This window comes from Diorhabda carinulata, chromosome 7, assembly GCF_026250575.1.
Source record: "Diorhabda carinulata isolate Delta chromosome 7, icDioCari1.1, whole genome shotgun sequence".
NCBI classification, from domain to species: Eukaryota; Metazoa; Arthropoda; class Insecta; order Coleoptera; family Chrysomelidae; genus Diorhabda; species Diorhabda carinulata.
In genome coordinates, this window is record NC_079466.1 from 7317368 (window position 1) to 7343543 (window position 26176).

The 26176-nt window shown below is 30.7% G+C and overlaps 1 protein-coding gene across 2 annotated transcripts in view; it reads right to left on the reverse strand.

Moving 5' to 3' along the window:
• Positions 1-483: 483 nt before the first annotated feature.
• The window catches only part of LOC130896684 (KH domain-containing, RNA-binding, signal transduction-associated protein 2-like), a 38050-nt gene continuing 12357 nt past the window's right edge, over positions 484-26176 (reverse strand). The window contains exon 6 of one of the 2 annotated variants that reach the window (XM_057804942.1): positions 484-814. In XM_057804942.1, coding sequence (XP_057660925.1) covers positions 714-814 — 101 coding nt within the window. In that variant the 3' untranslated portion in view covers positions 484-713. Of the gene's footprint in view, positions 815-25268; positions 25683-26176 lie in introns of those variants that run through there. The other variant, XM_057804941.1, reaches the window with a different exon arrangement.

A 26176-nucleotide genomic window follows, 5' to 3' on the forward strand; every position in this document is an offset into this window, starting at 1 on the left:
AAATAAGAGTTTGGTGATGTCATGTATGTTTTGTACTATTTCGTAATCAGTTTAATCGGTTTTAATTTACTGAAGGAAAGAAAGAGAATCAGTAAAAATGGCGACATGTTTGTGGGAGTGGGTAATACATTTGGAAACCTGGAGAATCCTGTAATTTTTCCAGTTCTCAAATTATGAAAGACAGACCTTATATGGAATGTCGTATGTATATGCATGTAATGGAGGGGAGATATGAGATATATATACCGACACCATGGCCATTTTAGTATTTTCCTGGTTTATTCCAAATATACCTATTCTACTCAAGTATATTCTAGATATATGTCAAATGCACGCCATGTATGTTCCTAGAATATAGTAGGTATGTGTTTGTGCTATTTAGGAAAGAGTTGGTGGTGATCTCCAAGTAAAATTTAATCAATAGATGTCTTTGATGGCTTCATTTACGGGGATCGGTTATTCTTATTTACTTCAAATATCAAATTAGATGTTAGATTATTTATTGTAAAAAAATATAAGTAATAAAATTACAGAGATTATCTTCTAGATTATTCTTTAGTATAGTCGTAGACCAGTACAACCGTACGTCAACAAAATATACGATACTTTTGTGCCATCTTAATTGGCAATCCTGGTCAGTGACATCCTTCACCCAATTGGTAGATAGAGATAAGTTTGTTTCAATATAGCATTATCTGCAATATCCCATTTTACTAGCCAACTTTTTTTGATGGCGATGAATACCAATTTGATTGTTTTGGAGTCTTTGGTTTATTCTGCCATATTGGATTAAAGTGTTCCCTGCGATGGTAATCTACAATTAAAATAAAAACTTATATACATTTCTAATTCTAATAATTATTAAAAAGTAAAAGAGTAATATTATACAAAAACTAAAAGTTATAATAAATGTCAAATATCCCTTTCACAAACCACTTGGTTTTGGTATTACATATGGAATATTAACTTTTATATGAGTTCAACCATAGTAATTCCAAATAGCCGAGAAAGTTTGAAATAAACGAATACGAAGATCGCTAAAGTGTTTTATAATAATGATAAAAATAAAAAGACCAATTTTAACATCAGTTAGGATAATGCTAAGGTTAGGTTGGTGCGGGGTGCTTCGACCTGGATTGGCCGTGGTCACTTGCATACTCGAAACCCAAATCTAACTAACTTGGGTAATGTTAAATCAACAATGAAAACTTGATTAAGTGAACGTTATGTTAACAGTGTCCTTGTGTGTCGATTGTCCCCTTATAATTTAGATGAAAATAACTGATATTCCGTGAATAAATTTTTTTTTAAAACCATATGAAAAATAATAAAATTTCCGCGTAAATCCTTGTACAATAGATTTTTAATTTAATAACAAATGCTGATTATGATAAAATTGAAAAAATATATTGCAAATATAAAGGTAGAGAAATGTAAAAGAAAGTTGATCATATAAGAACTATTACTTTCTAATCATTATCAGAAATATCCGCTCTTGAGTGAAGTTAAAATAATTGACATAGCTACGAACGTAGAATGTGATGAAGTTAAAATTATTCAAAAATAGTTGTAATGTGTGAAAAAATAATTAAATTGTAGTATGAATGTAGTAGTATCATAAAGTGTGGGCGTTTGATGTAAACAGCGAATTCGGGAGCAGTGAGATAAAATTTAAAAAGCTCACACTCTATGATGTTTATTCACCGTACACGATTTTTTCACACATTACAACCATTTTTTAATAGTTTAAGCTTCATCACGTTATTGGTTGCTTTCACATTTTTATACCTACACTAGCGTCATAAGTTTCTGCCCACCCTATAATCCATTGATAAAATTTTAAAATAATACACTTCAAGAAATTTCTCTTTTATATTTTCAAGCGAAAGTCGAAACTAAAAATAATAGTGTGTGTTATTTATTCACTTTATACGAACACTTGTTTATATTTTTTCGATAAGTGAAAATTTGCAAATACCAGTGAATTGGTTTATTAATTTTTAAATTTTAATTATTTCTTTGGTGTTAATGAATGCAGTTTATTCCCAGTTAGCTTTGTAAGACACGAGAACGTGGTGCGATCTATATTTTTATGAAAAAGACGCAAATTCAGACTTTTAAGAAAGTATAGGTGGAAACTCGTGCATTAATTGCAAGAGAAAGCAGCTCGAATCAATCAATCAAGGAATCTGCCTTAGAGTAATTATATGGAAAAAGGAGATCGAGAGAAGCTGGCCTTTTTGGAAAGGTGGCAGTAAAGAAACCTCTTTCAAGACGTCAAATTAAAGAGGTTGCAGTGGGCTAAAGAACATGAAAATTGGTCGTATAAAAAGTGGGAGAGAGTTTTATGGAGTAATGAGCCAAAATTTGAGATTTTAAAGTCTAAGATTTGTTCGCAGATCAAAGGGAAAACGGATTTTAGATCCATGTGTAATCCCGACAGTAAAATACGTCAAAGGACTCGATGGGTTAAGGATGTTTTGGTGGAAAGGCGACTGGAAACCTGGTGAAAATTGAAGGGATTTTGAAAAAAGAAGGCTATAAAAATTTTAAAGGAAAACGTAGTTCAAAATGTACTTTTTCAACATCATCATCGGCTGCGTTGAGATCAATGGTAGATTTTTCATTGCAAATTTTTTTATATATAATGGCGCACGCGTTTCGAAAAACACAAACAAATAATTTAGAAAACTATTTCAAAACAATAAAACTACGTTGTTTTCGTTTTCATTAATACTTACATAGATTTTAACACAAAGCAACCAAAGAAAAAAACAAGCAAACTGAAATCGTTTTTTATAATAAGCACTGGCATTTTAAGGTAGAATTACGAGTTGAATCAAAACGAATCTATAAAGATTAAATGTTGAATAAAACAGATAAAGATACCCAAATTTGTCAGGATTTTCGGGACTATTTATTGGAATAAAGTGAAATATTGAGAAGCAGAAGCTACTGTAAACATTATTTTGCACTTTTAAAATAGAAAATTGTGAATAGAATATTTGTGAATCACTCACTGTCACTGTCAATGGAATTAATATTATTATAGATTGTGAATGCTTTCATTTCCAGTAGCATTAGTTATTCCGCACGTTACAAAATGAATTCGCGGGATTTTATTAAGATTATAGTTATAAAGGACACGACCAACGAATAAGGAGCTCAGTTTCTTTTGTTGACACCAGTGAGCATGCACACGCAATGTTTCCATTGCCATTCAGAAAGCTGGTCGTGAATTAACAATTCTTATAACTTGGACAATTTTACAAAGACGCTTACAACTAAGCCCTTACAGTTTGCAGCTGTTACACGCTCTGGAGTTCATTGTTTCGGTGCAAACTTCGCTGAAGATTCTTTGGATCATGTCATCTTTAGAGATACCTTTCACTTTAGAGGACATGTGAAGATCTAATGCTTAAATAATCCTTCCGTGCAAAGATATTCTCCTAAATTGATTGTTTTTTGTGCCATATTCCTGTGGAAAATTATTCCTGAAGTAATGAAACTCTTACTTCTTTTTGATATTGATACTTCGGGGGATTTAAGGATAGTTTGTACGTCCCTCACAACTAGCTGTTCTTACCGAATTATAAAACATAATTAAAGCTGCTGTGGTAACAATTACTCGAGAGATACTATCAACTTTTGTGAAGAAACCTTATATTGTATTTTGGCATTAATGTAGGATTGTTCCAGATGCTGTATTTTCATTTTTAACTGTAAGTTTAATGTAATTAGTATTATAAAACGTTGAAACCCCGCTATAAACAAGATAGTTATTCTTCCAGCGAATGCATACCCTATTTTTAAACTAGGAGGATCGTTTTGAATTTAAGTTGGCAATTCTGTAGATTCCTGATTGGTCAAATCGCAGCCGGTTTTAAACAGAACTTTTGACATATATTATAATTGACAATAGTATAAATTGTAATCAAATAGTGTATATTTTGTTCTTTCTTGCGTTTTTGTTATTGTTTAATTGAAATTTAAAAACAGTTTTTGTCACGATTAATTTGAAAATGGACGATTATAATACTCCAAGTACTAGTATATAAAAAAGAGCTCTGTAATTTTAGGTCACTACCACGTCTACAAAGAAGCGAATAAACAAATCTCATATGATGAACCAGAGACGAAGGTGAATGCCATTTTGTTTAAAATTGTAAATAAAGTGGTTAAGTTATGGAAAATAGCAGTTTTGTATGAAATAAACGGATACAAATTTCATCTTTCAGGGGTTGTTAGATCATCTATGTTTCAAAATATTAAGGAATATATAAACACTGGAAAAATTGGCTGTTCTAACCATCGTGGAAGTCGAGGACGATACAAAAAAAAATATAATTTGACGACGCATTGTTCATACTTTTCTTAGTTAAAAATAAAAAAAAATAAAATACCAACTTTAAAAAATTTTAAATGGAATAAAAAATGCCCAGATTTACCACAAATTTCTCGTTTATCATTATATGAAGATATGACATAAATCAATTTTATGTAAACCACAACTTATACTAATTTTTATATGAATTGAAAGCTTCTTTATTTCTTTCACTGTATGTACTAAGAAAATTATATTTTTTTAGATACTTAAAAGGTAATAGGAAGAATACTTCAATAGAAAGGAACGATATTGTAAGAGGTAGAAGAAATTAAGTTAGATCCATCAAACGGTATAGGTGAGAACAAAGACCCATTTATAACTTTGACGAAACCTGGCTAAATAAAGATCATACAAATAACAAAATAGATGTTTTCTCAAGATTGTCTACAGGTTTGAAAAATCCATCTAGAAAAGGCAAACGTTTGATAATACTTCATGCGGGATCTGAGCATGGATTGGAAGTTGAAGATGCATTGCTGATATTCATAAGGATATGAATGGATTGGTTATGGAAAACTGGTTTACCGAATTTCTACAAAAATTGCCAGATGATGCGGTAATTGTAATGGACAATGCATCTTACCACAGTCGTATCGTACAACGAAAAAAGATATACAAAAATGCTTACAATCTAAGTATATTCAATTTGATATGAATATGATTATATCTGAACTTATATATATTATAAAACAACATAGAAATAAGTTTAATTAATATGTTATCGATAAAATGGCAAAACAAAATAAAAAAATTATACTTAGGCTGCCACCTACCATATAATTGTGAATTGAACCCTATAAAATTGATTTGGGCTCAAGTAAAAAAGGAAGTGGCAGCCAAAAATACCACTAAAATATGTCAAGGATCTTCTAATGGAAGCCTACGATTGTGGATGATCATATAGGACCGATAATCGTTTCTTCTAGTGAATTCTAGCAAATTCTCAGTGAATATATATATATATATATATATATATATATATATATATATATATATATAAACAATGTAATTAATAGTTCTAATATACTGTGGAATGTTCATTTGTTACAAATAATGTTTAATAGAAAATAATGCAAATAGTACTTTCAATGATTAAACTATTTTGATACAAATCTGATTTATAAGTATTGAAATTACTATTTTTAGAATGAAAATTAACTATAATAGGTTGTGTATTGAAAAATAGGCCCTTTTCCATACCATTTGGAAATTTCCTTTTCTATATAGGTACCTAATCTCCATTTTCCATACAGCTCAATTTTCGAAAAACAAACAAGTTCTGCTCTATTAATAACGCAAATTCCGTCGATTGTGGTTCCTTCATTATGAATTGTTCACATTTGATCAGAATCGACTCAGATCTTATCATGGTTTTAAAATTTGTTTCACTAATAAATACAAAAGTTATCACAACTTCATATGCCACCTGTTATTAACCTTCTTACAAATGTAGTCACCGACTTTGATATTCATTATAGATTTAATTTTTCAATTCGTTGTATTTTTTCCGTTTTCAAAAATATGAATTCGCTATTTTACCGGGTGTTTATTAGATTCATTTTTTAGTTTGTGATGCCTTATTTCCAGACTGTATAATTTCACTATCGCTTCCAATTTAGTAAATTTTTTAATGATTTCTAGTGGTGTTATGCAAGTTTTCAAAAATAAACCTTCTAGTTTAAAAACAGGGTATAGAAAAACGGTAAACTTCGCACGTTATAAACTTACACTTACTAAAGGAAAAATCAGCAAATAACTCAAAACGGAGAAGCTAATACTGAAAACAAAAATGCATGCAAATATAATAATACAGTTTAGTGTGTCTACTTAACATAAAGGTCACCGTAAATCATTATAAAAGATCGTTACAATTAAAAAATGATAAAACATACAATATACTATACAAAGATGTAAACATAAATATATAATTTCATGGACACTCATTGTAAGATTTCTGCTTATATTATTCTGTCACAGAAATAGGGCTAATTGTTGAATTAGCCCACGCTAAGTTTCACGTGATTAATTAAAAGTCTTTGTCATACGAGGATGATTTGACGGAATAGTGAATCTTTTAACTCGAAAGTCCGTTCAATTTTCAACTATTTCATTAATCTTTCGGAAGAAATAATGATCCCAGATTTTCAATATCATCCGTGCTTATGTGGATACTAGACCAGTAACCAAAGGGTGCAGCATTGGAAAAACTCCGTAATGTTCATATGTAAGTCTTAATCCTTAGATTCTGACTTGAGCAATTAGTAGTTCGAAAAAATTCTGGCAGAAAGATTCCTGGAAAATTTGCCCCAATATTCCAAAAATTCATTTTCTGCCAATTCTTTGAAAATTTGGCAATTTTCATCAAGGTAAGAAATGAAGATCAGTTTTTTATCTACAAGAACAGTTCACAACATTTTTGTCAAAAACTCGATAGTTTTCGAGATGCCTACTCTGGCTCCTGAAAAGCATTTTCCCTGCATTATCTCGTTGCTGGTGTCGTTAACTTGTGTCAAAATTGATATTTTTTTATGAATATATTTGAAACGGACGATAAATAGCTATCATATAGAGCCCTATTTTGATTATTCCGAAAGAGCCCATCTTTTTTTCAAATTTTTTCCGACAAATTTGTCCATTATTTTTTTAAGAATTGTCATTTCCGCGGATGCTTTTGTATAATAGGTCCTTCAAGAGTGTTAAATTAGCTAAGAAAGGTTGTTTCGGAGTTTTTTTTAAACTCAAATATGAAATCACTTTTTTTTGTTTTTATGGGAGCTTTCAAAAAATTCGCTATATTAAATATGTTTATAGTGGTAACCACAGAAAAACTTATAGTGTCCCTTTTTCATAGCACTTTCCTTTTTTACCTCATCTTAGCACTTTTTCTAGGCTAATGATAACTTGCTCTTAGTCTTCGTTTATTTTACTCTTATAGCTTGTTCAAAACAAAAAGCTTTTCATTTATACGTACAACTTATATCTTCAAATTTCTCATGCTAATAAAATAATTTCCCCAAGAAAAGTCACGTTTGCAACCTTGATACTTTTTACGAAATTGACCATTACCGGGATTTCTCATTTATAGACACAATATATTTCGCAAGGAAGAGAACGTGGCAATGTCATCCACAATATGTCAAAAACATGAGGCTCAACGAACTGAAATTTCATAAAAAACTACCATATTTTCTGAGTGCTTTTGTAGATAAAGATTTGATATTAATTTTTGTATTAAAACAAAAATTCTCTGCCGCCGTGTTTCTACCAGAGCTTGTTTGAATTTTCAAGTACCAGTCAGGATATACCAATTAGAACTTAAGTGAACTTTCAACAGGGTTGGCTCCACTTAATGAATTTTAACCACCAACCTTTATTTACTGGACTATACTTCTAAAAACAGAGAGCCACTTACAAATCATTTCCTGGAATACAGCACTTTGGAATAATATTTTTTTAATTTTTTCACGGTTTCTTAGATCTTTTTACCGAGAAGAAAATAATATTTAGTTAACACTGGGGATTACACATCCACCCAACAGCGAAAACAGTTTTATATAATTACTTATATGAAATGAAACATCAGAAACGATATATTCACTGTAGCAAAAGTATCTCTGAAAATTCACTTTTCCGTCAAACCGACATCGTACGTTTCTTTCAGTCATTTAAGTTTTTAAAAATCTTGCTTATGGAAATTTCAATATTATGTTTTCAAGAATACTGTACAGAAAAACATCGTTAATAAATAGAATAAAAGATGACTTTTTTTCACAATGTCTAGACTATTTATTAATTTCAATTGAGGTTTTAAGTTGCCCGTACTAGGTTTTGATATAAAATTTTTACGCGGATTTAAATAAAATTTTTATTATATTGTTGTCAAATTTCCACGAAAAATTAGTAAATTTATTACCGATTTATGCGTAACTATCATGCACTAATTACTACAATTTTAAACTTTTTAGTATACTTTACCTTTATTTACCACGCTCACTGTAATTATTTAAAAATGTATTACATGGGAAAAAATTGAGAATTATTGATTAAAGTTTTTATTACGATTTAAATACATCATTTTTAAATGCACAGTAATAGTCTTTAATACACAGAAGCGGTTATTCCATATTCTATGTTAATACTTCATTTTAAGGATAATTATTCGAATAGAACTTAGATTTACATCACGACGAAATTTTATAGTACAGATTTTTATACGATTACGCTAATTTCAAAATCTATTTATTTGTAATACATTATTATATTAAGTTTAATTACGACAGTGTTAGTTTAATAAATTTATATACTGGGTAACTTAGAATTACAGTAATACAACTGATTAATTCACAATAGTTAATATTCAAACACTTAGAAGTTAATTTATTATAGTTTTAAAATTCACGTTTTGAGAGTGTTAAGACAAACACTCCGCCAAAAAGAACACATCTTCTAGAAATAGAATTTTCTTTTCAAAGTACGCTTGTTAAAGTGTAAAAAATAAACAAAAAGAGAATAAGTAATCCATCAATGTTTGTCTGTCTTGTCGTTTATTTGAAAATGAATTATGATAGTTCAATTTTTATGATCCTATAAAACATAAATCAGCGACAGAAACTTTCTAAAATGTTTAACATTATTTGTTTTTTTGCTATCTTAATAAAAAATTAGGTATTCTATACAGAAAATATGTAGAATTCAAGATCAATTTCAGTAGCCTTTAATTGGGCGTGATTTTAATACCCGCCGTAAAATTCTAACTTCTGTTAAATGTGAAACTCATAATCGTGGTTGTCATGAAGATTAGACAACTCGTGACGGAAGATTATGCAGCTCGGGATTTTAATTAAGTAAGTTGTTGAATGTTTATTCGTTAAAAGGCTAAAGATCAACGGAATATAATGTTCATTGTAAACGCCATGTATGGTGAACAACTGGGAAAAGGACTTTGGACAGTATTTTAAAGTGCCATCCATGTAAAATATACAATTTAAATTTATTCCAGATCCAAATGTAATTATGTTATTCGTTATATCATTGTCCAATAAAAAATATTCTCCTCGGTCGGTTTTTAAAATATCTGTATTATTTATAAAATTATGAATTTAGGTAACTTAATATAACCTAAAGGATTTAGAAATTCTAGGTTTTAATTTTTCGATTTTCCAACTTTATAAAGTGGATTAGGTCCTAAATTCCAGGTAATACTCTCAATAAATCCGTCACGAGTTTTATTATGTACTCGAACTACCTTTTGTTTATCTAAAATATTACCATTTCTAATCTGCAGGAAGAATGAAGCTGATTGTAAATTATTTAAGTTAAGTTTCAAATGGGAGAAAGTCTATTCAGAAAAAGGTAGACAACTCATCCGAATAAAAGTGCATGGATTCACAAAAAAAGATTCCTATGTTAAATAAACTTTTAGTAGATATTAATAGAGACAAAACTAAAGATGTGGGGCAAAAAATCCGCACATTTTTAAAAGCTTAGCAAGTAAATATTTCAAGTAAAAAAATTACATCTCTGTTAAATTAGTTTCAAGTATGGAAAATCTAGAAGAAAACGAACGATGCAAAATAATTGCCAAAATCTGAAGAAATCGTTTACAGTTAACCACCTTGTAAGAAGTTACAATATCTGTCAGCGTGCTGATACAGGTATATATGTAGATTGAAAAAAAGGCAGGATCGGACAGAAAATAAGAAAAAATGCCAAAAAAGTAGAGAGAAGCTTTGGTTGAAGCGGCTTAAAACTAGGATTCAGTTTGCAAAGATCGGGCAGAAAATTCAAAATCGATCAGAAATATGTAAGCAACATTCTAAAAGAACGGAATGTAGTTCAAATGTGAAGGAAATCGGCGTCTCAATATTCTAAGAAGCAACAAATGGATTAAAAATTAAAACTTGAAGCCTCAGACACAAACAGTTTTCACCCGCTAAAGGTTTGGAAATCATTATCGACGACAAGTCATATTTTACTTTTGACGGGAGTGAAACGGCGAATAATAAGGGTTATTATTACCAGAAAGACAAAGAGCTGAATTCAGAAATGTATAAGAGACACAAAAAAAATTTTGCCAAGGTTGGCGATATCTTCTCGTGGTCCTTATCAAGCATACATTTGTTTTTCGGAACATTCTGTAACCGCAAAAATATATGAAAGAGAGTGTGTTAGATCTCGATTAATGCAGTGCATTAAGAAGAAATCCTAAAAGAAATTTTGTGTTTTGACCATAAAGAATTAAAAAAAAAAGAGTTTTGAGCAAAGTCCGCCAAACGCCAAATTCAGTATTTCATAATTTAATGCAACATTTAAAAACAAAAATTAGTTACATAAAATGTATGTAATTACAGTGTAGTAAGTTTTTTCATAGAGTAAAGTCCAAATAATTAAATTAAAATAAACAGTTGTACGAATTTTTTGTCTCCACATTATGTCACACATTAAAAGATAAAGACTGTAGAAAGCTTTACATTAACTAGACTCCGTTTAAGAGGATAACGATAAAAAATCTGTGTCTACAGATAAGGATAACATTATTTATTGGATGAAGCAATATTCAATGAAGATTATAAAATTTAAATGAGAAGACAAAAAAATTTCTGACTTATATAAAACATGAATAAAGGTAATACATTTTATAAACAAAGTTTGGTAAGTAAACCGCTTATAAATCACGCCGGATATTTATAGAAGGTTAATGTACTGGCTTATAATAAAAAGGTCACCACTTTATCATAATTATTGGAGGAGATAAAGGATTAATATGGTCTTGTAAGAATTTCAAATTCTACGACAGACTCCTATAAAGGAATGCCTTCAAATATTTTTTGAGGATATATTAGTCAAATTGTTAATTTATTACCAACCAATTCTGCAATACCTAAGTTGGATTTTCTCGAATCGACATAAATTCTGTGTACTCTGCACTACCACAAGAACACACATGATTAGACTGTTTCACACACGTTACGATAACCAATTTAAAATCTTCAGATACTCTCCTAATTTTAGCTAGGCGCTTTTTAAATGGGACGTTCACATACCTCGTTGTTTGCACAAAACCCTCTTGTCGCAATAATTTCATAAAAACCAATCGTTTCCAAATTTAGTATTTCCAGTACAAAACTAACTTTTACAAACACGAAGGAACATCTATCGGCAATGGCCAAACTATTCATGTCACAGATTAGTCAAGAGTTTCAGTATTTTTCCAAGGTATTGTACAGGTATGTAGACGATATATTCGCTCAAGTTTGGGCTCTTAATATCAATTTTAAGTACTTTACAGTTTAAATATAAAATATTTTTTTTCTAATTTCTAATAATCACTGTTTTCAATAATGCAAATCAGTTTGATGGACCTTGTGGGCAATTTTATGCTCTTCGAAATCACTTTAGAGTTTTTTTGTGTAACTCGCAGTGGTTCACCAATGAGTCGTTAAAGTATAGTTTTTGAAAAAAAATTTCTTCTATTGGTGAACAAAAAAAAACTCGAAGAGCATAAAATGCCCCTCGAGGTCCATCAAACAGATTTGCATTATTGTAAAAAGTGAGTATTAGAAATTTGAAAAAAAATGTACATGGCAAAATTTACGAGTTTGTATAATTGTAAGTACTTGAAATCAATATTAACAGCTCAAACTTGGTGATATTTTTTTTCGGAAATGAATCACTCTAATAGGTAGATTTGATCTTAAAACTTCATTAAAAATGTTCATCAATAAAATTCCCTTATGAAATTGAATATGGACAATTACAATTTTTAAATACATTAGTAATTATAATAGTAATTTCCTGGTACATCATTTAATCATTCTCCACTTAACATTGAAATACATAATAGGGAGAGCACTTTTATTGAAGATGTGGATGAAGTTAACGCTTATGATTGGTTGATTAACCGTTACAAGTTAAGTAAATTTCTTTGTGAAACCACCTTCTTCTAAAATCAAAATGGAAAACTAGAGAAATTTGCTCTGGTTTACAAAAGTTAGTAAACATCTTCGACAGAGCTGATTTAAAATTAATTTATAAATCCAACAATGCAAGCAAATAATTTTTCGGTAATATCAAGGATAAAAATTTGGAAAAGAGTGGTATTTACTAAATTAGCCCTACTGATTGTGACAAGAGGTATATTGGGCAAACTAAGAGGTTTGTTACTGTCCGGTTTAAAGAGCAACTTTCAAATACGGACAGAAAAATCGGGTATTACTGAGAAATAATTATTTCCCACAGAGAAAAGTTCATTGATAGGAAAATTTACTCGACATAGGTAGGTCAAATTTTAGTTTACTCAGTTTCTGAAGACGATAACTTGGTTATCGAAACGCGCATCAGAACCTGTAATTTTGAGTGTTGGTATAGTGTAATTATTCTTTAATAATTATGTTAAATGCCGGTTACCATTCGAGATTAAGTGAACGGGTATTTAATGTTAAATGGAAATAAAAAGAATTCTTTGATTGGCTAATTACCAAGGAAAGAGGAATTACTCAAAACAAAGATATCGTAATTATGTAAACAACATTCACAAAAATTTTAAAATTATAGTGTAGATGAAATTGAGAACATGAAGTTAAAGTCATTTTATAACTGTGAATCTTACTAAACTAATATGTGTTCAAACAAACAAACTTTAGATGCTTAATAGAAACAATTGAACCAATTTTCATTCATCACCATAACTCCTTATTGGGAGAAAACGAATTATTTATTTACGTATATAAAACCTTGTTTATACGAAATATGAAACGAAAAAGATTTTTTAGTAATAAGGAGTGATTCGATATAAATTTGGTTGTCTGCATGTATAATAATTAGTGAATTATGAGGAAATGTCCTGGCCTGATATCTAGTGTAACACTTTATGAAAATAAATGGGAATACTTAATAATGATAGTTTGTGTTCAACTAATTTATTTTTTGTTCAATACATACAACAAATATATATATATATATATATATATATATATATATATATAATCCTGTATATAGACCATTGTCATAAAAACTGTCCTACCATGCATTTTCAAACAAACCTTAGCTATTTTTCCATAAACTGATATCATATGAACAAACATCTCGGCTTGAATGTGCCTTTGATAAACTTCTTCTAAACTACTCAATTTTCATGAATTTATCAACTTCTACCTAATACTAATTAGTACCATAATAATAAATAGAATGTTTTTAAAATGAGCAAACTCCTAAAAGATCCATTTTCAGTAGGAGAGTACTAATCCTAAGTACTTAATCGATTGTTGTGGACAACATAATTCCAGGTTTTCAATTAAATGAACTTATTATTGTCTTCTGGTTTACTTCTTTCATCATTAGTTCAAGTGTGAATTTATCTTAGAAAATATCCAATACATAGTCCTAGCTGCAAGTTTTATTCCTGCCTAGCATACAGTGTGCTTAAGTTAAAAACTTATTTTTATTATTAATATTTTGATTTCTGTTAAATTTATAAATAAAAGTATTTTTAAATAATCGATTGGAAATTTACTGGACGCATCGTTACTCCAAAATAACCAACTAACACATTTTTTTAACTTTTTATTTATATTTTTTCATAATATTATATTATTTTAAATCACAAATACAACCGTTACGATACCATATTTTTAAATTTTAATATTTTTACAGTTAGGAATTAAAATTATTGAAAAATTATTTATTTTTTGCCTTTTATGTGTTTCAGAAACGAAATTTATTTTTTTTTATTAATGAAAAGTATTTATCGTATAATTAAGTATTTTTAAAAGTTAACTATATTTATCGAATATGGAAGAATATGATACGGCTGTAGTTGGTAGGTAGATGCAATTTTTCGAAGGAATTGTTCTACAAGACTCCAGAACGTAACTAACGAAAAAAATGCTGTATTACAACATGATCTAATAGTAGGATCTGCCTGCAATATTACTAAAGAGTGTAAGTCTCTGCCTTACAAAGAAACCCTAGTACAAGAAGTATTTGAAAATGATCATGACCGCAGAATGGAATTTTGTCAAACCATAAAAGAAAGATAGATACAGACCGTCATTTTAATAGCATTTTCCGATAAAGACACGTTTATGTTAACTGGTACAGTTAATTGCCACGATGGTAGATATTGTAGTGGAACTAAACCTAGATGCGAGAAGACAGAAAACAAAGCTTATTATTTGGATAGGTAATATCCGCACCATTGTTATTACAACATTCTTGGTAAAAGGCAATTCGAACGGACCAAAGTTTTTAGATTTGTTGAGAAAGCACAGTACCTGTCCTGCTCTGGGCGACGGGAATTGGGATAGCAGGTTTCGTCGCTGTGCCAATGCGTCCGGTTTCCAGAGTAGGACAAAAAAAGAAACAAAACAGCGTGATGACACTTTCTAGACCAAAATTCTCCGGAGTTGAAAAAGCCTCCTATTCAGACCTCATGGTGGAGGCTGGTCTGGAGTGTCTATCGGGCAAAAATATCGATATTTCTACATTATACGAGGTATTAACACTAATATAAATAGTGTACACCAACAATAGAAGAAAACTCATATTCTAGCTTTAGCAGAAACAAGCAACATCCAATGTTCACCTAGAATATCCTGGATACGACTTATTTACTCGATTTAGGTATAACTTTGGATTCGCCGTGACATCTTGCTAGCGGAAAGAGAATCTTGAACCTTCAAAATTCGATGTTATGTGGTTCAAAACAACGACTCAATGAACAACAGAATTATTTCGCTTCCTGTACAGAGCAGCTAGCGATACCCGCTTAAGGAAGTTGTTTTCAAACCATAGCGATAAAATCAATTACCTGCAATCAAACCATCCAAACGCTGCTGACCTTAATGTTCACCACGTCAGCCAACAGAAATAACGATCAGGGGCAAAATGAAGATTCTACACGATGTTGCTAATCTCTTAGACCTGTTTCTAACAGCAGACCCTGGTCTGTACAACTGTACATGCACCGCTCGGAACATCAGTTCACAAATTTATTTCAGCAACGTATGAACTAGAAATGCAAAGTTTGGCATTATAGATCGGCCAAATGGAAGCATCTAAAAAATTTTCTTGTTTGCTTCAACTACAATGACACTTTAGTGTGTGCAAACGATTTCGTTAATTAATCTTGGTAGGTATGGAAGCCTACATTCCTACTCCTTCAAGTGGCTTGCAGACAAAAATCCATGATTTGATAAAAACTGCATTAGAACAGTAAACAACAACAACAAATAACTTTTATCGCAAATGACACTCTCGAAAAATACCTACAAGCAAACCACAAATGCCTGCAAGCAATGATCTAATGAGAGAGTGAAAAACTAACTTCAAAATCGCTCAAGATCTTTCTGGTCAGTAACAAAAGCAATAATCCAAGTAAAAAAGTAAAAATTCCACCACTGACTGGAGAACATGCGTCAATCGCAGTGACCGCACATAAGAAAACAACTTGTTGGGTCGCATATTTGCTCCAAACTCTTCATTTTATTTACACGGAAAACTACCATCCAGCCTGCCTGGAGTTAGTTCTTTGATGACAGAAATCAATAAAGCCGCTGGCATAGATGGAATACCACCAATCGTATTTCTGAAATGTGCAACTGAACTAACAAGTCCGGTATGAAAACTCTTTTCTCTATCATATAAAAGAGGTCTCTTCCCTGCAGATTGGGAACTTGTTTGGGTTCAAACCATACCAAAAAAGGAAAAAATACGGTTCCAGCAACTACCGTCCAATTGCTTTAGTACTAGCAAATGCCAAAGTTATGGTGAAAGTCGTTAACCAGCAAATCTGGAGTCTGCTACTCATCATCAGTGACCATCAATTTTGTAAACATAGATCAACCGAGGATTTCCTGGCCTAGTCACCCACGTATGGACTGCAGCTATAGAGAAATATGGGGAATCCTGATTAATCGAACTGGCTTTTGACAGAGTTTGGTATTCCAACCTTCTAAATAAATGAGGACCGTAAAGTTTGAAGTTAAAGCTGACGTCCCCCAAAAATATTACCTACTCTCTTTATCATGTACATCAACGATCTACCCGACAAAACTACAAACCCGATCTACAGCTTCGCCGCACATTGGCCTCATCATTAAAATCAGCCGCCCCAATGAGCTCGGTTAACACCCAAATCCGTTATCAACAACAGATCACCACCATCAATATCGATCAGAAAATATTCTACACTGAAGTGGAAACAATCTGATTGAGTTTAATGCAGCAAAAACACATGCTGCTGTTTTTACAAAGAAGGCTGGCGCCGCGGCTTAGGATATGGTCTTGTTTGGACGCAAATTTGCCTATTTGGTGTTGAGGTTGCGAACAATATGTCCTGGCATAGTCACTTGGCTGAATTAGCTAAGGAACTTCACAAAAACTTGCTGCCCTTTTTAAAATCAAATAGCTTTGTACACCGCAACAGCTTCTAATCCTCTAGAAGGCCCAGATTCGTCAATCTTTGGAGTAATGCTCGCACATTTGGAACTCGGCTCCCAAGTATATTCTGGTGATGTTCTTAAGAGCTCTCCAACATAATACCACCTAGACCAGTATATGCAAGATGTACTCGAATAGCAGACGTAGCTCATGAACGCCGGGTTCGCTTGCAGACGCTAAGAACGTCAAGCCTGCGGAATCAGCTATCGAAATACGTCTTTTCCGAACACTACAACTTACAGGAATTTAAAGTCAATATCCACAGGCACCTCTATACGACAGGTACCAGTCGAATTACTCGAGTGTAATAGGGTTTACCCTCTTGTGCTTTACATAAAAGAAGTTCTCCAAATTTATCGCCGTTAGACTATTTTTTCTGGTGATATCTTGGAAATATCGTGGACAATAAAAAACTGGATGATCTTGATTAACCGAGAAATAAAATATTGTTAAAATTGCATCAAATAAAATAATCAGGAATTGTTTAATCCCATAGGAACTTCTCATAATAAGTAGCACAAAAGAAGAAAAAATTTGAACAGCTTATTAAATAAAATCAATAATTTATTTGATACCATTATTTTTTCAAATATCACAATATTAGGAACTTGCCTTACCTAATGAACACACTATATTTGGTTGTCTATCATGAAAAGTTGGTCTATCGAGAGGGATTTTGGAAAATGTAAGTATTTATCTATTGAAATGATAATATATCATGCTCCAACATTAAGGTACTGTACACCAGACTATATAGATACAAAAAAATTCCCCTCATGTTTATGATTTAAATAAGTTTTTTCCTGAAATAACCAAATTATTCACCACTTCAGCTCTTATAATAAGTTTCAAATACTATACTTTTATTTAGATCAGAAGGGCATATCCTACTAATAGTTTCTAAATAATAATATCATTTTCTGAATTATTCACTTGATGAATAATGATGATGAAATTTTATGTACACTTTGGCAAATACAGGAATGAATGTGAAATAGCCACGCTCGTCAATGCGCATCACTAGATAATGGTAGTAGGGATTAGTACGGTCCCTCAAGCTCGTACACTTGACTAATATTGTCAGTTCTATTATGTCTATTAGATAGTGAAGAGCACTGCGTAGGTACTTACTTTCATTGTTTTTACTGGATACCGAGAAAGAATATATATTTTATTCTGAGGTACAGAATTTAATACTTTGATTATTTACCGTACTAATTCACCAAGCGCATATTATCCTCTTTGTCATCCGAATACTTTCTCATTACAACTTCGTGCCTCTCATTCACTCCTGTATTTACCATACTGTACTACATAATATGAGAAATTGAAATCTATGTGAGCAGCAGATGTAAATTATGCAAATTTTCTAATGTGTTCAAAATAAATGGTATTTTAGAGCTTTTTTGGGGGAGTGTAGCTTTAATAACACTTCCAAAACTATACTTTTAAAGGTTATTTGTCTAATTATATATTAATTCTAGGAAACACTGTATTCGGAAAATTTTACTTGTAGCACATCTAAAGCATTAAAAATTACATCAAATGTATAATTTTAATCATCAATTACGTCCCATAATAGGAAATTGTAATCCAGTGATATTTCAAACAATTCTACTTTTGATAACCTCATTATGACTCTCGCCAAGTTTTTAATGTAAGTGAAACTTCGACCAGAAAAACTACTAGATTAGGTTCGACTAAGCTAAGAAAATTGTAGAAATGGATATTAGGTTAATTTCTACAACCTATTTTGTTTAATCACATTAGTTGGAAGAGTAACTGGTTTAAATAGGCATTTTTCTATGTTAAATTACTGTTATTGCATGTGATAAAATAGAGAAATAAGAAAAAAATGAAAAAAAATCATTAAATAGAGGGTTTCTTAATAGAGATTATCCACTGTAACTTGACATGTTAGAAGATATCATCCTAATAGAAATTATTTATATAACTGTGAAACGTAGTTGCTAATAAATGACTTTAGTTGACATTGAACAGTACAAAAGTTAGAACAAATCTTCAAGATGACATTTAGTATCTTGTTCAGCAGCAGTAAAAAGATAAAAGTGTCAGTTAAATATCAACTATTCGATTTTGCGATTGGTTTTCTTTGAACGAATAAAATTTCGAGAAATTAATTCTTATATGTTGTTGTGTTATGCCATTGCACCAATTTGTGAAGAAAAACAAACTGCTGTACTGCTGTAGGATTCAAAGAACCCAGATTTTTTCAATACAAAGCCCCGATAGTCTACAGAAATTTGCCATACCAATTCATTCTAATAGTAAAGCAGCTATGAGTTCCCGTTTAATCCGACACATCTGAGTTGAGAGTACCAATGAAAATTTACTGAAATCTGTTTTGAAACAAATGTTGAAAACCAGTTGATCTTGCAACGGTTTGACTCGAATGAAACTAGTTTACAATCGGTTGTACGTGACCATGATTCCGTGGTAGCAGTTTTACGTTGCATATATTGTTTCATTTGATTATCAAATGTTTATTTTGTTTTTTTTTTTCAATATGAGTGATCAAGAGCTAAACCTTAAATTTGTGGGAGAAGTGAAAAAACAGTTTTTTATCTACATTCGATAAAAAGCTATAAACATTCTATGTGTCTGAGATAGTTCTTGTGTTGCTACGAACAGAGTTGATATTTTGACTTAGATCTGCAGTTTTTCTGTGTCCAAGTCATAGATAATTATTAATTCATAGAGTTTTAAATTTTTTTATGTTTAAAAAGGTTTAAAATTTTTTTGGTAGATTACCGCCGTTTGAATTGATACTTGAGTCAACACCACTTAAGTCTTTTATTTTCGAACAAACATCAGTAAAATTTCTCAAACTCAAAGCATGTTAGCTCGATGGTGATAATCAATAACGTCTTCCTCATCAAGTCTGAATACATTGAAGAATTGTTTCACTGCTGCGACAACTGTTTTAATATTGATTACGAGTTGTATCCGTGCGCGCTCAAAAGTTTTATTTTGATTGCAAAACTGTTGCAAGATCAACTGGTTTGCAACCTTTGTTTCAAAACAGTTGCATCGTGGGCGGTCGGCCTTAGTAAAACTATTAGACAATTAACTCGCACGGTTGACAATCCAACATCCTTGAGGTGAACAGCAATACTGCAATTCATTAGAACTCTGGAACTGGAAAAGGAGCTGTAGATATCGAAGGAATCTCTCATAGAGATTGAAGCAATTTAATTCAACCCCAAATTAAATCTATTTATCTAACAGTATTAGAGACAACAACAAAATAGATAATTGATATTGAAAGTATATTTTAAATGATAAAACTATTATATAAAGAAGAAGTTTCACTTAAATTATAGTTCTAAACTTGTAACTAGACTTTTGTATCTTAAACTTGAATGATTTTGTTTTGATAAAAATACAGGGTTCCCATATTTCAAATAACAGTTATGTAATGTATCTTCGGGCTAACCAATGATGGTTGACCACATTATTTGCAATAAAACTACTTTTTTACCTAATTAACCGAAATTTTAGTTCTTAATATCTAACCAACAACCGTCTCATCGTGTTGGTCGGTTAACAATTACAAAAAAGGTTGTATAGGTAGTGGAAATAATGTAGAGTTATGAGTCATACTGACGCAAAACACAATTTTATGTTTGAAATGAGATCCTACTCTCTATCTTAACAATCGCATTAGTCACGGCAGTGATTAATGATTCCATTAATCACTGCTGTCAGATCCTTTCTGCACAAATGAAAAAAAATTGAAAAGTAAATGCTCCTAGACCAGATTCGCACCCGGGACCTGAAGTTTGAAAAAACTGAGCAATAGCAAAGAGCTATAAGCGACATTCAATGTGTTTATCGTATTGGGATCTCTGGCAGAGGCGTGGCTCAGAAAATTTTCCATAGTGTTAAAAATATGAACGTGGATATTATCTAAAAATATTTTTATAAATTTTTTTTATAATTTAAAAAAATAAAAGCAAAATTACGTTACAAGAAATTTACAAATTTGCTTGCACAAAACCAAAAAATAAAAATTTCTCGTTGGTTGTAAAAGTGCCAAATAGTGATTGTAATTGTAAGTATTTTGGATTTTTATTTACAAACATCACATATTAAAGACAATCCGCATAAAATAACAGTTGAAATATGAAAAGACGGTTGAATAATTGGAATGAGTTGTTCATGAATGATGCTGGTTAGGTTAGGTTAGGTTAGGTTAGGTTGAATAATTGGAATGAGTTGTTCATGAATGATGCTGGTTCAAGTGGTATATGTAAACATGTTCTTGCAGTATCCAAGCTATAAGTCTATCAATGATCCAAATTTGTTTATTCTATACTCAAAATGTTTATTGGAAGGTTGAAAATGGAAATAATTGTTTCATCACGAACAAGCTTTGCTTTTACAATTGAATACACAACAACACACTTTACTTTTTAATTTAATTTTCACTCTAAATAATGTACAATCAAGTGATAGAATTAAAAAAATAATTATTTCCACATAAATATTTGTATACTTGTAATCAGCTGTTATCGGTTCGACCTCTGATATTAAATTTCGCCACCAGATAGCGTACCCCAGTGCTAGAGATCCCAATATCTGTATTTTAACGTACCATGGTTTTTGAAACAACTTATAAATTGAAGTAGGTACCTTTTGAAACAATATAAAATTGTCTCACACCTTTCAACATTATTGTGTCCTTAGATTTTTTAGTGTTGTAATATTTTATGTTAAAAACCAACTGAAAATGGATATAGAAAATGAAACTGAGTTTTCTTTAATACTACCAGAAATTAGAGAAGCTGTTGTTGCCTCATTAAATTTATTGCCGGAAAAGTCGACGAAAGTATGTAATATAGCAATTGAATTTTGAATTGGCAAAAAGGATTATTAATAACTATAAATAAATATCATCCTCTTGTAATATTAGATACCCAATATTTTTGAAACAATACATAGATTTTTGTGTTGATTATTTTAGACATATTATAGGATTATCATAATATGTATATAATATAACTATGTACTATGTTTGAATAAACAATAATATATTGTATAAAATATTGGTTAGAATAAAATAATAGTAGGGTTTTTAATAATGTAACAAAAATATTGAGTAGTCGTAGATAAAGTACATTATTCTACTCGCGTATAATGAGTTATTATTCACTCGGTAATTTATGCCGCTCGCTAACGCTCGTAAAAGTACACTGCACCTCGTGAATAATAACTTTTATTATACACTCGTGAATAATATACTATAATATTGTTACTATTGTCAGTTTCATTTAGTGAACTTTTGTACACAATAATTTGTGAGAATATTTTGTGTAGGCAGTGGATTAATTTACTCAACAGTAAGGAATATATGAATTAGTTTTTGATAAAATAGAGTTCGATATATAGTCGAGTAGCTCTACTTTGCAGGGAAAATCAAATTTTTAACCAATATTTCAGTTGTTACATTATTTGAATAAAAAAGATAATGAGAGAGTATTTTTTTTAATTTTCATATTCACGTTCAAATGTTAAAATGTTTGTTTATTAGTTCTTGAGATTCTTTGTTTAAGTAAAAATTTGGAAACATGAGTAGCTCCAATAGAATAATTCATGATCAAACTCGACAAATCATATACAGTGTACATCAATTTATAAGAATAGAAGAAGAGTAGCCAAAACGTATGATGTTTCTGTTACCTCGGAGAAACGTATTGTAGGTGAAGGGAATAAAAAATCGAGAGTGAAAACCGTAGACTTTCACGACGACATGAACAATACAAATTTTGTAAAGTGGTTAAAAGAAAAATTCATTCCCGGTACTCCAAAAAAAATGTGTATTGGTATTGGATGATACCCACAATACACTGTTAGAAGCGATTCTAATTTTTTCATGGAAAAACGATGCAATATAGAAATAACTTACTGAAAGAAATTTTTAAGTTAAACAGAACATGACATTTTAACGTTACATTTACCGCCCTATCAACCACTAAACCCAATAGAAAAAATATGGTTTTTGGTGAAGAACGATGTAGCTGCTTGCAACGTACGTACCTTTTAAATTAGATGATGTGTGGAAATTAACAGAGAAACATTTTGTGAGGTGCCTATAGAACATTGGAAAAATATTTGCGCGAATGTGATCTTTCAAAACGAAGTTGAAAGAGAGCATGCAATGGACAACGTGGCGTTTTAAATAATAAATCTAGAAGAAGAGGATAGTAGTGACAGCGGAAGTGAATTTTCAGATAATTAAGCCGTCGACGATGAAGTCTTAGATTGCAAACTCATCTTGTAGCCTGTTATTTTTTTACTTTAATTCAAACTTCAATCATATAACTTTTCAGTATCAAATGACAATTGTTTGATTTGATTAATTATTATTAATATTTTTCCCTATAACAACAAACTCGTTTTGTTCAGATTGTATCACGTAGAAGTCTATATCATTTAGTTAATCCCATAAAAATATTTAATAATAAAATCTATACAAAAATTTTGAGATTTTCTTATTGATTGTATGTATTGTATTGGAGTAACAATATTAAATAAATAAGATATTCTTCACACACTAGTGCGTATAGTATTTTTTAACACACACTAGTGAATCATCTGAATCATGTGATGAGGATGTTGCATTCAGATTCAGTCAATCGGAAAATATTCACATTGGTCAAAAATTTAATTTTAACTTAAATTTTGATTTCCAATTTTAATTATAAACTGAAGATAAAATTTTTATCTTTTTACTAATATTTGTTTTAGATATAGTGTAATAATAACTTATTGAGGCCTTAACAAGTTTATAATGCTTTTTCGTCTTACTTTACTAATAATTGTATGCAACGTTGCCGTTTAGTATTTCCAAGGTCATAGCTCAAGATGTTTTCCACTACCTCTATCTGTGTTTGATTTACATTCGTGCAATTTTGCCTAATTTTATAGAAAATTTTCAAATCAGAACAAGTCATCCCAACCGATTTTACAAAACTGGAAATTTCTTCAATAAATTCGTAAATTTTTCAGCTCATATCTATTGTCAAACAGGCGACCCGGACAGTGTTTTCAATTGAACATATAAATCTAATGTCAACCTTTGCATGTACCGCAATGAACATGAATAAATAATATGTTCAGTCCACCCTTGACAAAATATAACCCGAAAATGGAGAATTATTCGAAATTAAAACTAAGGTATTATCTGCTAGAGGGATATGTCTTGATGTATCACCATATACGTTAATTAAGACAAAAGTAACGATAACGATAGTATACAAGAAAAGTTAAGAATGAAATAGAAATGTTGAGTGAAAACAATGACAAACGATAAATTGGGAAAATCTTTCACAGAAAATAACCAGGAGAATTAATACTTAAAATTATAACAGGTTCTTTGAGATAATTGAACAAAAAAATCATTGTACACATAATTCTGTTCAAATTGTATACATGATGGTAAACATATTTTCAGCTTTTCTCCGTTTTCTGAGTGCGAAAAACATGTCGGATGCAGACAGTCATCACTAGATAGCAGAAGTTTATGGTACTGAAGCAATCAGTGATAATAAGGATAATAAAGTCCGATAATGAATAGGGGAGTTTACACCATCTTGGCGGAAAGTGCTTCAATAACAAGGAAGAAGTGAAAATGGCTGTAAACTCTTGGATTTACAGGCGAAAGACTTCAAAATTTACCTCTAATCTATAACGCATGCATATAATCGACCCAACATTTTTATTAAATGTTACATTCAGTGTATACTGTATATATCGGTGTAAATAAAATACTAGAACATTTTAAGACTGTTTCAACTCCTATCCAGTGATCGAATGAACAAACCCACACCTAGCATGTAACGATACGATCTGTTCGCGTAGCGTTGAACTGCGTTGAAGATGTTTTCAGAAGAAGTGGCTACCACTAGACACAGAAATTTCAACCAAATTCTGAAACATCATAGAAGGTAGGAGCTCATAATAGAGTAGTAGTGGAATGTTAAAGATACATGCAAACAATAGAAGAAAATACGGGCAGGGGTAGTGTTGTAATTAGAGAGATAATTGTGATGTAAGTGGGATAAACGTAGTGTAGTAATTTAACTTAAAATTTTTTTAACGAACCTTTAACCAAGAAACGTTACGATTAATTTTTAAGAAACGTTTTAACTGTCCAGAAAAATAATATTACAGGAAAAATAAACAATTTTAAGATGAATGTCGACTTTTTTGCATTTGAAAAATAATATCTCTCTTTGACTTCACCTCAAGTTTTACAAATTAAGGGTACAATCAAGAAATTCAACATTACTCAACATAATTTATGAAATTTCGTTTCAGTTTCACTTTAGTTGTGTACTAGTAAAAACAGCACTTAAAACATTTAAATCATATATAAATAGTAAGTGAAAATTGCAATAAAAACTTTTTTTGATTCTCATTTTCTTTAATAATTTCGAAACTATAGATAACAAAGCAAGCGTCTACATACAGCCACCCAGAATTAAGCAGAAATTTATAAGTACCAGCGCCTATAAGTTGGATCAGCATATTAAGTGTTGTTAATTTATATGTTTAATAGACGAACATCAACTTTATTTAAATAACTAAGCATTATCATTTATCTTGCACATAAAATATTACACACATCTCCCTACAATAAAATTATTATCGAAGTAAAAAATTGTCTTTTTTTATTTAATTGGGAACCCTGATCAAAATTTGGTCCTTTATTTTAATGGTCTGGAATAGGGAGAACCTTTATAACGAGATGTTTCGGCCAGACGTGAAGATGAAGATGTACTTGGAGTTGTTTTAGGATAAGATGAAGTCTTCCAAGGTCGTGATGATGTTTCTGTGCAAAAGATATTTAATTAAACATATTGAGCGACCGAACTGTTTTATTTTATCGTTTTTTATAATTGTTATAATTAGGATTACTATGACTATTATTATTATTATATTATCAACAATATACAGAGAAACGTTTTGATTAAGTTTTCCATTATTCATTAGGAAAGATGAATGAAAGCGTAGCAATTCATTTACTGTAATAGTCCAATGTGTAATGAGAGTCGAATAAATTATAGTGAAAAGAATTACCCTTTAAAATTAATCAAACTAAAAAGTGGAAAATAATATAAAAATAAAATAACTGAAGAAAAAATTAACGTTACTAATCTGCAATATGAATATTAGTTGTTATAATTTCTTACTCTTTTTATTACTTAACGCAAAGTTTTAAAAGAAAAATGTCGTCCATCCCACGCTGTTAGAACTAGACTACACTACAACGATTCTCTCTTCAATAATTTCATTATTATATTAAGAATTATTTTTTAGTTTAGC